At 39.2% G+C, this 13,954-nt stretch overlaps 1 protein-coding gene across 4 annotated transcripts in view; it reads right to left on the reverse strand.

Moving 5' to 3' along the window:
* The window catches only part of NADK2 (NAD kinase 2, mitochondrial), a 25,344-nt gene extending 12,524 nt beyond the window's left edge, over positions 1-12,820 (reverse strand). Inside the window, exons 1-9 of one of the 4 annotated variants that reach the window (XM_009647312.2) lie at positions 12,737-12,820; positions 12,298-12,386; positions 10,679-10,760; positions 9,272-9,355; positions 6,699-6,835; positions 5,587-5,665; positions 3,104-3,199; positions 901-956; positions 764-817 (exon numbers count right to left, since the gene is read on the reverse strand). In XM_009647312.2, the coding sequence (XP_009645607.1) occupies positions 764-817; positions 901-956; positions 3,104-3,199; positions 5,587-5,665; positions 6,699-6,835; positions 9,272-9,355; positions 10,679-10,749 (577 nt within the window). In that variant the 5' untranslated portion in view covers positions 10,750-10,760; positions 12,298-12,386; positions 12,737-12,820. Of the gene's footprint in view, positions 1-763; positions 818-900; positions 957-3,103; positions 3,271-5,582; positions 5,666-6,698; positions 6,836-9,271; positions 9,356-10,678; positions 10,761-12,297; positions 12,387-12,736 lie in introns of those variants that run through there. The other 3 variants (XM_009647309.2, XM_009647308.2, XM_035902670.1) reach the window with 3 other exon arrangements.
* Between the last annotated feature and the right edge of the window lie 1,134 nt (positions 12,821-13,954).

Here is a 13,954-nt window from a genome sequence, read left to right on the forward strand (position 1 = left end):
GGATGGCCCATAGACTAAGGGAATGATATCTGTGTTGTGTGTATATATATGTATATATCAAAAAAATGGGAAAGTGGTGGTGATTAATTGGAATGTATTGTAAGGGTAGGACCTAAGCATGACGTAAATGGTATAGAATAAGGGGTGGATACTGTCCTGGTTTTGGCTGGGATAGAGTTAATTTTCTTCATAGTAGCTAGCATAGTGCTGTGTTTTGGATTTATTACCAGAAGAATGTTGATAACACACTGATGTTTTCAGCTGTTGCCAAGTAGTGCTCAGACTACTCAAGGACTTTTTGAGCTTCTCCTGCTTGCCCAGGTGCATAACAAGCTGGGAGTACAGCACAGCTAGCACAGCTAACCCAAACTGACCAAAGAGCTATTCCATACCATAGAACGTCATGCTCGGGGGGGTTAGTTAGTTCGGTCAGTCGGTGACTGCTCGTGGCTCGGGGACTGCTCACTGCTCAGGGACTGCTCGCTGCTCGGGACGGGCTGGGCATCAGTCAGCGGGTGGTGAGCAATTGCATTGTGCATCATTCGTTTTGTATATTCTGTATATTCTGTTATCATTCTCATTATTACTATTATTATTATTTTCTCTTATTAAACTGTCTTTATCTTAGCCCTCGGCTCTAACCTTTTATTTTCTTTCCGATTCTCTCCCCCATCCCACTGAGGGAGGGGGGGGAGTGAGCGAGCGGCTGCGTGGTGCTGAGTTGCCAGCCGGGATAACCACGACACTTGCCCTTTTCACTAACCTTTTTGTACTAGTTCCGTGTTCAATGGCATGTTCAAGCTTCCATGCTTTTTAGCTGTTGAGCCAAAAGAAAGAGCCCCAATTAGACAGGTGTATCTTTATATAAACTTGGCCAGTAATGCCACACTGTTCACTTACCGATCTTAAGAATCTCTTCAACAGCTTGATGTGCTACCTTGTTAATATTATAGGACCTAGAGAGAGAAGAAGTTGTTTTGTTTGCTAAGCAGTACCACTTGGGAGAAAAATGAAACAAAAAAACCTTGCATACAGATGAAGAACTATGTTCAACATCAGGAAGGAAAAAAACCCACACTATTAAGTGTGAGCTGACATCAGTTATTTAAAAAAAAATGCCTTAAATTAACTCTCGGTTTGATACCTATCTGTGGCTTCATCAGCCTTAGTTACCCATTAAGTGAATCTTCAGCAAAGAAAAGCATGATACACAGGATGCAGTCTCCTTATCAATAATCCTCCTGCTTTAAAGCCCCAATAATTGCTGATTTAAGTCTGCATTAAAAAAACTGAAGCACGACAGTTCTACAGATTATGTGTGTTCTTATCCCTTCTGTCCACCACTTGCTAGCTAATTCCTTCTGTTAGTTCTCATTTATGGGACCCAACTCATCTTTACAAATACTATGCCTGTTTGTCCACACCCTAAGGTGTGGGCTTGAATCTCACAAGACACGGTGTATATATATAAAAGGAACAGTCAGATCAGACACTTTTGCATTTGCCACATTTGGATGCACAAGTCAGCATAAAGCCTCAGTCTGAACCAAGTCTGAACTTCAACAAAAGTGTCCCTCCTGTGCCCAGGCCCAAAAGGGTGCTAATCACAGCATCCGTGCAGCAGTTCTGTCAACATCTCGGTTGCCCAGGTCTTAATACAGCTTCAAATCCTCAGTCCAGCACTTCTGTCATGGCAGTAAAATACCTCAGACCACAAAAGACATCCACTATACATCTAACAGACTACAGGGCTGCTGAGGGTGGTTGTCCAAGGCTCCTTCTCTCACACTTCTTGCCTACCTGCAAGCCTGAGCAAATGCTAGCAAGAAACTGAGATGCACAGTTTGAAACTGTTCTCTCTCTCAACTAGATACCCTTTTATGCAAGTTTTGGCAGCTGAAGGAAGCACTTGGACGTTTAAATGCCTCTCAGTCCAAGGAGGTCTGAAATCCCAGGAGTCCCTAAACAACAGGCTAAGGAAGATCACTCCACTGAGGCTTGGCCTCAGTTTAGAGAAGCCCAGCAGTACACACTGATTACAGCAATGGAGATGGGCAACCCTGCAGTTTGTTCCCTGGTTCTGGGATTGCTCAGTACAGACTGTATAATGAAATGTACAAGAACAGCTTTGAACTAAGACTGTACATTCCCAAGGTACTGAACAGTAGGAGAGCTCCCCTAGCAGTCTGCCAATTTCATCCTTGGCAGCCTCCAGGACTAAATTATGCTGACTGAATACAAAATTCTGAATTACAATGAAGAGTAAACCCCAGTAACCACGGTTACAGCATGAATATTCATTTTTGAATTTAATTAAAAGCTTCAGTTTTAGTTCATCTTAGCCTGCCACATAAATCCAGGGCCTGTTCTACAGCTTTAAACTATAAGCACAGCCAGATTTCCAAACGAAAGAGGCTCTCACTGTACACGTCTCTCACACCTCAGAACTAAATTGATTAGACTTACATGCAGTATTGCAGCTTGTTTAAACTGAAGTTAAGATAATTTACCCCTTTGATTAAACTAACACAGCTCCGCTTAAACATGCCCGTCTTTGTTTAATGGGAATACTTTGGCAAAGTGACTCTGCCTCTTCAGTTAAGTTTGAAAAGAGGCAAGAGGCTTGGAAGGAGAATGGACAGTAGATGTGCCAGAGAACACTTACTTAACACTGTTTCCAAGTACATGTTTTCCCATACTTCTTAGAGCTTCGATTTTTATAAGTTTTCTGAGCTACTTCACCTAAGTATTTTAATTTTAGCCAACAAGAATATTTCAGAGATCCCCCACAATCTGCTCTGCATGTCAGACGCAATGTCCTTCATGAAAATTACTCCTAAGGTAAACTTGTGTCTCCATGCCTCACCTTCTCACTCTTTCAGCTCTTCTCTGCATACCTGCAAGTGAGCCATGCTCTGCTCTTCTCATATACCTGAGGCAGCTTTGAACCACACCGACAGTGAGAACATTTGGATATTACTGACATGCACTGACTTACCCATAGGCCAAGAGAGACTCAGTATGGACAAAAGGCTTAAGCAAAATAGGTCCATCTAGCTTAGCTCAAGCGATATTTTATAACAAAGCAGCAACGTGTACTTACCATGCTTTTGATCCTGTTCCGGTACACACATTAAGCCCTGAACTCTTCTGTTTTTCCCAAGGACCATCATCAACTGATATCTCATAATAGGAGGCCCTATGAAGCGAGAATTTAAAACTGGGTTTGCAGGACTTAAAGTTCTCCCTGAATAAGACAGAACACACAGCCTTATCAGGCACATAAAAATTTAGAGGGGCTAGTTTCAAATCTGGATGACAATTTCACAGGCCTTGCACAGTGTTTCCGATTTGGCATCCACTTTTGATTCACTGTTTTATAGCAGTTTTTGCAACTGACGAAAGTACTTCGCAGCATGAACTTTTAGGCCGTTTTTCTGCAGCCACTTTTTATTTTCAGTTATGCACAAAGAACTCCGTGGTTCATCTATACAAGCAGGGTTTGCTGGACTTACAAATGAAACTACAAATACATTACCTTCCTTGCATAATTGTTGAACTACCGAAAAACTGTTTATGCTGTGATTTGGTCTCATAAAATTACATCAGGCAACACTAAGAGGCAAGACATTCCAACGTCAGTAATAGCACGGCTCCCAGCTGAATTCTTGATCACTTCAGTAATTAAATTCCACTGTGATTCTTCATGAACAGTTTTAGTTTTACAACAGTCAGCAGGCTTAAGTTTCTCTCCAGGGCAAATTCTTCCTAAAACTCAAATGTAGTAAGTCTTGGGGCACAATCACCATTCTGCATGGTATTATTCATATACCAGGGGATTCCTAATGTTAGGCCTAGAGAGACCGGACAGTTTCTCTCTTCAGTTTCAGAACATCCCGAGGTATATTTACGAGCTAAAGTTGTTGACATTCATAGTGCCTAATTCAAACTATGATACAGTCTTCAGATTAATAGATACCCTCTTAGAAAAACACCACATTCACCATGTTCAGCATGACTGAGTTTCACCTTTCTCAGTAAAAGGAGCTTACTGAGCTGGTTTAGGTGACGAATGTTTCAGTCTGGATCGACTACAAATCCACCTCTTGAATATTCAGTGTCAAGCAGTTTAGACTCTTAGTAACTAGGGGCATTTTGTGTACTCACTCTTGAGAAGATGGGAAGATGAAAGAACTGGAAGCAAATCAAGAACACAGGTGCACATCTTGATACAGTTTAAGATAATTTTTGCAAGCTGGGTATGAAAGTTTGGGGTGTTTTTTCCCCTTCAATTTCCTTGTTTTCTTAATTCACATGCAGAATAAGACCTTAGAAGAAGCACCTAGAGCCATTTTGTCTTAATATACAGCAGTTGTGAATTTGAACCTTACAGAAGTGACGTCATTATTTAAGTCTTCAAGTGTAAGGTGCTATTAACACAATATTTATTACAAGTGATTTGTTCCTACAGGCACTGTGTTCCTCAATGCTTCTTAAATATACTGGAACCAAAGAGCACAATGTATTTGTGACACTCTGAAGTAGAGGGCTATTATAAAGTGTTGGAAAGCAGTTTTGTGTTCCTCTATCACTGTATGCTAAAGAAACTTTTTAGAATCTTGATAAAATTAGGTTTGGTTTAGTAGAGAGCAAAATTTGTTTCTCTTTGAGACTAATTCCTTCTGCCAGTCTGAGGCTGCAGTCCCGATGGAAGATAAAGCACTCATGGAACATTTATACTGTTTCCAGCAGCAATCACAGTGTCCCAGGCACTGTACAAACACAAGAAGATGTTACACTCTAAAGTTTAAAAAAAAAAAGATACAGAATAAAAGGAAAAGGGATACAAAATACAAGTAAAAGTTTGGCAAAATCTTGACCAAGGATCACGTTTTAACTCCTTTCCCACAGCCCAAGTTACATTCCCCACAACCTTCTTGTTATCATTTGTCTGGCAGAAATGCATTGATCTTCAGGACAGAAAGGACATCAAAGGTATCCTGGGTAATGCAGTACCAGGATTTGATACAAACTCGTTTCTTAAAACAAGGAAGTAAGTGTTTTCCCACAGTAACAAAGCTGCTGCCAAAGGCAAGCTGATATCTTTGCCTCTAATGACAGAGAGGCAGTGAAAGGAGTACTTGGTCATGCTAAAAGCTATTTCTGCTTGGTCATGCTAAAAGCTTATGAAAAGATATTTAAGAAGAGATGCAGGAGAGGAGGCAGTTTAAGGACAGTTACTTAAATCTTCAATCCACTGTAAAGATAGTAACTGAGGGCATTAGGTTACTTAAGAACTAACCAGGAAAGGAGTAAAACAATGAAGAGGAAAGAAAACAGCCAGGAATAATGAAAAATGAAAAGAATGGCCAGACAGGAAGGTGGAAAACCAGAAATTAACATCACTGCACTGACATCTCTGAAAATACACTTTGTAATCAGCAACAATATAATCAGTGTTATATATTCATGGACTAGAACTGAAATTGACAGCAAAGACATCCTATCACCAATTGTCCATTGCAACATCATAAAAAGAACTTAAGCCAATGGTGCCTTGCTGCAACAGCAAACAATTAAACATACCTGGATGAAAGAGATTCCCCAATGAAGACTTCATTGAGTGCTCTCACAGGTAAAAGATGTGGACCAGAAATATCAGCTCCTGCAGATATTAAATATAACAGATTTGAATCATGGCTTTAAAACCCAAGTTTTCAAAACCAATTCACAACTCATTGGAGGACACACTGCTGTCTGGGTTTGTGTTCTAGACCTAGTGCTCTGTTTTCTTCAAGGACTCAATTTTTCACTGATTTAGTCTGTAGCCAGTCACTGTCCTTTACTGGAGATTACAAATATTTAACCAAGGTCAATAAAACAATGATAGTTATGTTCAGACACTGCTTTCACTGAAAACTCATGGGTAACCAGCCATACTGAAGTCTTCTCTTCTGCCAGTCACTATTCCAGCCTAATTAAATTCAGTGACAGTGACTTAACAGCCATTTCTGATGAAGTTCAAAGAATCAGACTTTACACCACAGGGTAATTAAGGGGGATTATCAAGTTGTTCATGTTGACTAAGGACTTCTCACTGAGGAAATGCAGTGCTAGACACAGGTTAAAGACAGAATCACACGTTTTCAGTCCATTACAAGCAGTCGAAGCAGTCTGATCATTTAAGAATTACCCAGGGAGAGATTCTCACTTCTAATTTCTCATTTGCTTGCCGGCAGTCTGTGATCAGCTTTTTCAATTGTGAAGTAACCTACCTCAAATTTAGCACAAGTTAAAAGCACACGCACGTGCACACACACACATGCTTTTGGTGTAGAGCAGCTAAACGCATGGTAAAATGTTCATGTGGTCACCCCAAGCATCTATAGTAACCCTAAAAGACAGCATTTTAAAAAAGCTCAGAAACTTTGCCAGCAGATACTATTTAAAAACATCTCTAAATTAACTGTTAATACTGAAAACTGGTTCTAAGTGTACAGTCTGGAATAAACATATAGAAACAAAAAACACTCCCTTCTAGAAAACCTTAATCTGGGTCTTCAGCTCATGAGAGCTGTCTCTCCCTGCCTCTCAAATACAGCAACCAGACTTCACATACTTCAACTCTAACAAATCTTTATCTCCTATTCCAAGTTATCATAGCAAAGTGACTAAATTCGTGTCATATTTTAACCTACTTTGATCCGGGAATCTTTCATTTATGTGAGCCCTGCTGTGTTGCTCTTGGCTTAGCTGCTGCTCATGTAAATCTACAGGGGTTGGGTTAATACCAGTTCCTTCAAGGTACAGTCGGATTCTTTGCCGCCACTGCCACCTTAGAGAGGAGAAAGAAGTTGGTATCAGTAGCTGAAATATTCATTACAGAATTAGATAGGATCAGAGAGTTTTCACTCTCAAAGCAGAACATCTTAAGATTAAAATTTAAATATATTCAAAGTCACATTTCAAGTTTTATAGCTTCCACTGTCATTTCTAAATTTAGAAAGTTAATTATACTGAAATACAAATATTTTAAGCTTACCGATTCGCTACCTAATGTTTTTTGTATGTGTAAAATATGAGGATGCTGGCCAAAAGTAGACTATAAGCATTATAGGTAACAACTCATCTTCTTAGGCATGTGATCCTAATTTACGAATTCATGACTGATGCAATGATTTTGAGAACAGGTTCTCAGGAATTTATACAGCAACACATGCTGTACCGTTACCATCTTTTGTTTGTATTTGTAGATGTCCAGAAAAGCACCTCTATCCACCCCTTTATATGTAAGGGCCACAAGTATCCTCTCATTTTAAGAACCTCACCTAGCCTAGGAACTTTAGAGTGCTTAAGAAGAATTTAAATGAAGAAAGAGAAGGATATAAAATGCATTCTTCCTTAAGCTGTTAAAACATTCAGATTTTCTACTTTTTACGAGAGGAGGTATCAATTCTGTTTTCCTCTTAAAATTTAGAGTTTATATAAAAGAAAATGGTAACAGTAGTTTTGATTAAGAAAGCAAATCACAAGGAGTGTTATAAGCATATCTTCCCCCAGTTCACACTGTTGATATCCAGGTGACAGTAATCAGCTTACATGTTTCCTGAAATTACAGCAAGGAAAAATTACACTCTATATGACTACATTACTAGTTTTCCTTGTTGTCATCCTTGTAGAGCCTCATTCAACAGAACCTTAGTATAATTATCTATCTGCAGTTAAATTCCAAGCATGGTTTTAGCCAGCCAGGCAGACAGCATGCAATGAGTATCATTATGCTAGCCTCCTTACAATACTCATGCTAGGACACGTCAAACCCCCTGCAAAATTAGAAAATGGGGCTGTACCCCTATAATAACCCTATTCTGAGACCCTGTTACACCACTGACCATCAAAAAAAGAAACATGGGTAGCCTGATATTGTCCTTTATAAATCAGTGATGTTGGTTGTTTCACAGGACTACAAAGTAAGTGCTTACACAGACTGTTGCACTGAAAAGCCAATCCCCCTTTTCCAGTCTCCAGCACCTCACTGTCCTTATGCAACTCTGAGGCACCAGAAGCTCTTCCAGACAGGCTGATCCAGTTAACTCCCTATTTTAAAGTTTCCTTAGGGCCAAATAAATCCGAGAACTGCCAAGTGAAACACCCACTCAGGTCCTTGCTTAGGAGTATCAGTTCATACTGTTCTGGAAAAATAACCAGGGAGATCCTTTCTTTTTCACTCTGGTGAGGCTTCAGCTCCATAATGAGCAACAACAGGACTGTCAGCAACAAAAATATAACATGACTTCCAACAAAACATTAGAAGTACCCAGATTATCAAGGGAGTTTATCTGCGTTAGCATTACCAGCTTTACCTAAGCAACTTAGCATGATGGAGAGTTAAAAGCTTCTGTTTTCCAAGTCTTAGAATATGTGAATTGAAAGTACCTTTTCATTTAGCAGTATCTTTTGAAACCCCTTGTTATTTACAATCAATCTCGATGACTGTATTCACCTCATTTCAGAACTTTTCTATGGCACAAATACAGTTACACTTCAACCTACAAATTAAATATGCTAGAAGTATAAACAAAACCCAATTGCAATATGACATTTCTGTTTGATGGTTTGCCATCACAAAAATATTCTGGAATGTTAATAGACCACAGAACCATGTCACGTATTATAAAACTCTTCCCTAGTTCTGTCCTTTAAAATTCGGCTTGCTTTCTTCTTGATTCAAGTGATTTTTTTCTATTTCAGGAATACCTACTATTGAAAACATCAAGCTATCTTCAGCCTAAAGAAAAGCTTTGCCTTACACTAATCTGTTAACAAAATTAAAGCCACTCTACCTTAACGCCCAAAATCCCAGATGCCACACAGTGACCATTTCCTAACTGTGTAGGCTTCATTAGCTTTTATTAGTATGGCCCATCACTGTACTACATAAGCTTTCAAGTGTTAAAATATGTAAACTAATATACCCTTTACCAGAATGCAGTTCCACATGTATGAATTTGCTAAGTCAGAAAAGAAAATCAATTACTGAAGGTCATAACAGAAGTCTTTTTGCTGGAACTTCCAACCAATTTTATCCTTTGTATTCCAGTCTCATTCTTGACCACAAACCCATTTTTCAACATGGTAAACATCTACACAGAATTCATGATTTGAGGCATGAAGCTTTTATTAAGCATCGTCTGCTCCTTAGGAATTGCACATCATTAAGTATTTTCCAATCATAGTACGTTTTGGAAAACCAAAGATCAGTGAATCCTACCTGAACTCACCACGATAAAGCTTCTGTAGCGCTTCAGGAAATGAGTGTGTATATCTCACAGGCAAGCATAAGTGACCCTCTGATCTGATAGCAAAAAAGGACAATGAAAATTACAGCATAACCATTAAGATTTGGCACCTTTAAAAAACAAAACAAAACCCCCACCTTTTTCTCCTACATAAAGCAAAGCTACACTTTGGCCTTTATGAATCTATTACTATTCTTACATAATAGTGTATCAGCAACTATATACCTCTTTTACCTCCTAGGGTGTATGTGTGTGAAACGTAGGATATTTCTCCTACATTTCCCCTAAGAACTGGCTGTTCAGCTAGTAATCCTGCAGGAATGTGTAGGTACTAATACAGTTCCTGTCACCATAGTTCTCAGCAAGTAATTCAAGCTTAAGAAACCTTGCAAGTTGGAAAGAAAATTTCCTCCATTTACACACAAGTTAATGATATGAGACAGGTAAGCAACATGCCTACCATCAAAAGAATCTCACGTCAAAGCCAGAAGACTAACACTGCTCTCCTTTCACGAGTGACATTTGATAACTTGAAGGCACTTGTTATTTGAACCCTGCTATTCAGGCTTGATACTGTAGAATATCTGTTCCCAGCATTTGAAAGGTTTTGGAAGAGGAATAAGGTATGGAAGGAACTAAAACTTTCGGCCACCACTTTCCTATCTACTAAGATTAAATTAACTGGTAATATCAAAAGCAGAAACTTAAATCTGAAAATCTCAGCAGACAGAGCCTTGGTGAATTCTGAGTTTTACTTGCCATCCATTTGAAGGTTATAGCAACTAGGCAGCACTAATACACTGCACCCACCTGCCCAAATCAATCTTATGGCTAGGTGGATGCAACTTGTGCGGAGTTTATAACAGGACAACTAAATGCCATTAACTGGCTGAGGAGACTGCATCCTCTGAGGTATGAAATGGTTTACATGAAGAAACCAGAACAAACTTCTTCGGATTTCCAATAGGATTTGCCTTCTTCATAAAGAAACCAAGTTTCTGTGTGTTCAGGCACCAAACTTAGTTGCTTCTGTTAAGTCCCTTTTCCTGTTTCTCTTCTATACAGCCACCTCGAGTCTCAAACTTCTGGTTAGAATACGAGTTAACTAGCTGCAAGTGCTGTTACACTGGTGTATGACAACAGCTGGGGCAGTTTAACACTGTCATGCTTATCCAGTACTAAATGTCCTCTTAGATGAGACAGGATAACTCGCTGTGGAAACACTTCTAATAAAATGACAGGTTCACTTGATATCTACAATCCACTAAAACAGACGTTTATGCTGCCAAATGCTACAGGCATGCCTCATGCATCACAAAAACAGACGTGCATCGTGCCTGATATTAAATAAACCACTGCTTTCCCAAATGTGTTTTTACCTTTCAGGATCAGTATTTACTCCAATAACTGGTTTAAATTTATCAAAGACCTTACTGGCTGCCAACAACATTGTACCATCACCTACAGAAAAAGCAAAACAGAAGTTAGTTTCACTTCACATTCTAGTATCCCAAACAAAATAGTCTCACACCTACTGCAGCATTACCACTATGTAATTTTATTTCAATAGCCAATCAGGTAAGCTGCACGAAAATAAAACAGGATGACAAAACTACTGGCACCTTTCAAAACAGAGCAATGACAACTGAATTCAAGATGGCAAATGCAATTGGAAAAAGTACAACTTATCTGACAGCTACACATGCCCAGGCAACTGAATTTGGCAGAAGCAAGTTTGAAAAGAGATTTATGGAAATTTCTCTATGTTTATCAGCTGGTAAGAGAAATTCTTTAAGAAAATAAATTTAGAAAGTATCACTAATCAACGCCACAGAAGACAGGAAACATTACCAAATTTTACTGTGAATCACATGAAAACAATTACTTTCGTTTCATCTCAGTTGTTCTCCTAGAAGGCACAATTTAAAGGTCTTATTTGGCCCCAAATAGGCATGCTTGGAAAAGAAGTCTTAGATAAAACTGTTGAAGTAGAAATCTTTAGGCGTCGCTGGTTTCTTCAGATACTGATATTCTTTCCTGTCTGTTAAACAGGAGGACAACTATAACCTGAATCAGTCTTTGCATCAAGGTGTAAGCTCTGAAAACCTTGGATGATGTATCACTTCCCAGCTGCTTGCCTCATAACCGTGACAAATGTTGCCACAGCCAAACTGGCACTTTAACCTCCAGCTCAGAGGAGTTCCTTGAAATCTACAGGAGTATATTAGGATGCTACAGGAATGTGCACACACCCCTTTCTACCGATTCTGTGTGGTAACCAGAAGCTAAGGGCAAAGCGGACCAGTGGAGAGGAGAGAAAGCAGAGCAGTGGTCAAGTCTAGCTGCTACAGATGATCGAGTATTACATCAGAGCCCAGCAACACACTGCAGTATTTGCAGTAAATCACAAAAGTGACACTGAATAATCTGCTGCTACCCAATGTTAAAAAGAAATAGTCAGGTTAGCTGCTCTGCTGGTTCATTTAAAAAGCTCTCACCAGTGGCACAAGCTGCTCAGAAGTTGCATACTTTTACCTGTACCAACCAACTAGATACTCCAGCCACTGGAATTAAGTGTGAAAGCAGGAAAGACAGTTTGAGCATGGGGAGGAAAAGGTGGTATGTTAGTCTCCAACTGACATACCAAGAACCAAAGAGTAGCACTTAGGGCTATGTATAATCATATGACAGCAAGCATTTTACCCTCTTTAGTTGAAAACCATAAATTCCGCAGTCTATACCGTTTTACACAAGACAATTAAACATCTCCAAAGCAGCCATGCACTGCGATTCACTTCCTAGTGCTACGATTTTACATACTGGAGGTAGAGAGGATGGTCACAACCACTGCATTTTGCCATATTTTCTGACAATGAGATAAGTAATTTGTTTTCAACATATGCATACTTCCAGATGCTTCACACACTGCAAAATATTTTTTAAAAATGTATGCATGAAAACATACTGAAACAAGTACTTCCCTCCCATAAAGTCGTACCTCCTGCTGATATGACAGCATCTGCCCACCGAACTGTCTCTTCATTATATTCTCGACGTTTAACAAGACGAACTTCTATCTTCTCGTTCCTATAGAGAGAAAGCCTGAATATGTCCTATATTGTTCCTTGACACACCATTCTGAGAAACTGACATGTAATTAAGAACTAATTAGTGTTATTTGGCTTATAAGCATTTGACATTCACACAAATCCTTTACATCTTTTTCATTTGTTTTCAAGAATAACACAAGTGTTAGTTAACTGAACTGAGCTAGTCCACATGACGATTGTTTCAGGAATGACTGTTCACCTGCATGATCCTGTTTTCACTACTCCTATTTCATTAGAGCTTGTAACACAAAGCTTCCTTTCGTTGTTTTACACAATCCACAGATGTTTGCACTGTGTCTGAAATTCTCAACATCCATACATTCTTACCGTAAACTGTCTACAACATGCTCCACGTTTTTTGTATGAATGCGATGCCGCTCCAGCAGACCAGCATAGTTAGATCCCTTCAAGGCAAGCTGTAAGACATAAATTGATTTTGTAGAAGTTAATCATTATAGTAAGTGCTCTCGAGCAATACCAACAGAAGCTATAAAAAAGCATGCATGTATTTTATCTCAGTAGAGACATCTGCTTTTATAAACATTCATTAATTACATCTCTATGTACACACCAGTCAGCTTATATTGGCTAGTTCATTAAATGAGTTACATGGCCACAGCAGCCAAGAATCATAGACCTTTTAAGGGCTCTACACAAATATGCAACTAAGTGTGCTACACTAACTTCAGTGCCATTTCAGACACTTTGCCTTCCCTGAATCTTCTAAGTAATTTAAACTCTAGGTAAATCTACATAAAATAGTTGTACTAACTCCTGCCATGTGCTATAAGTACCCAAACAGTTAGGTAATGATCTTAAGAGTTATAAACATCATGGTATAGAGAAAGAGGACAACAAAAAAAGCAACAGGAATGATAATTAAGAAAACAGGAATTCTCGAAATTCCTAGAGCATTAACCTTCAAATTGTATTTGAGCTACAATGAAAGGCTGCCAAGTGCTGTCAAAGGTGACATTTCCTCTGCGTCAAAAAAAGCTTAAGGGCAATCTACCTACTACCTTTCATGCTGTCCCCTGGATTTTACACTAGATTTTTCAAACAAATTCACATCAATAACAAGACAAACAGTACTTAGCGGTTGCATTCTAGCACCATTCTCCTTGGAAGCCAGAGAATTTAAATACTCAATCTTGACACACTCTTTAGACCATGGAAACATTCTGCAGTTCATATAGATAAGACTCTTATGAGCAGGCAGGTGAGACTGCTGGCTGAAGACTAGGTTTTTTGCAACAGGTTTCTGGGTAATTCAGTCACCATCCGTATGCATTCATTCTTCACTTCACTTAGTGTGCTCATCGGGGGCAGGTACTGCCAAACACGTGTTTGCATGGAGATTAAGCAAGTAGAAGAGGGTGAAAAGGATGTTTAGCAGAAAGAGTTTATAAATACATTTGTAATGCAAGTGATCCTGCTTTGAGCAGCAGGCTAGACTAGATGACCTCCTGAGGCCCTTTCTAGCCTGAATTATTCTACAATTATACTGTCGTTGCTTCCTTTTCCCCGACCAGCAAAAAACAATTT

The sequence above is a fragment of the Egretta garzetta genome, unplaced genomic scaffold (assembly GCF_000687185.1).
Source record: "Egretta garzetta isolate BGI_Z169 unplaced genomic scaffold, ASM68718v1 scaffold59, whole genome shotgun sequence".
Classification (NCBI taxonomy): Eukaryota; Metazoa; Chordata; class Aves; order Pelecaniformes; family Ardeidae; genus Egretta; species Egretta garzetta.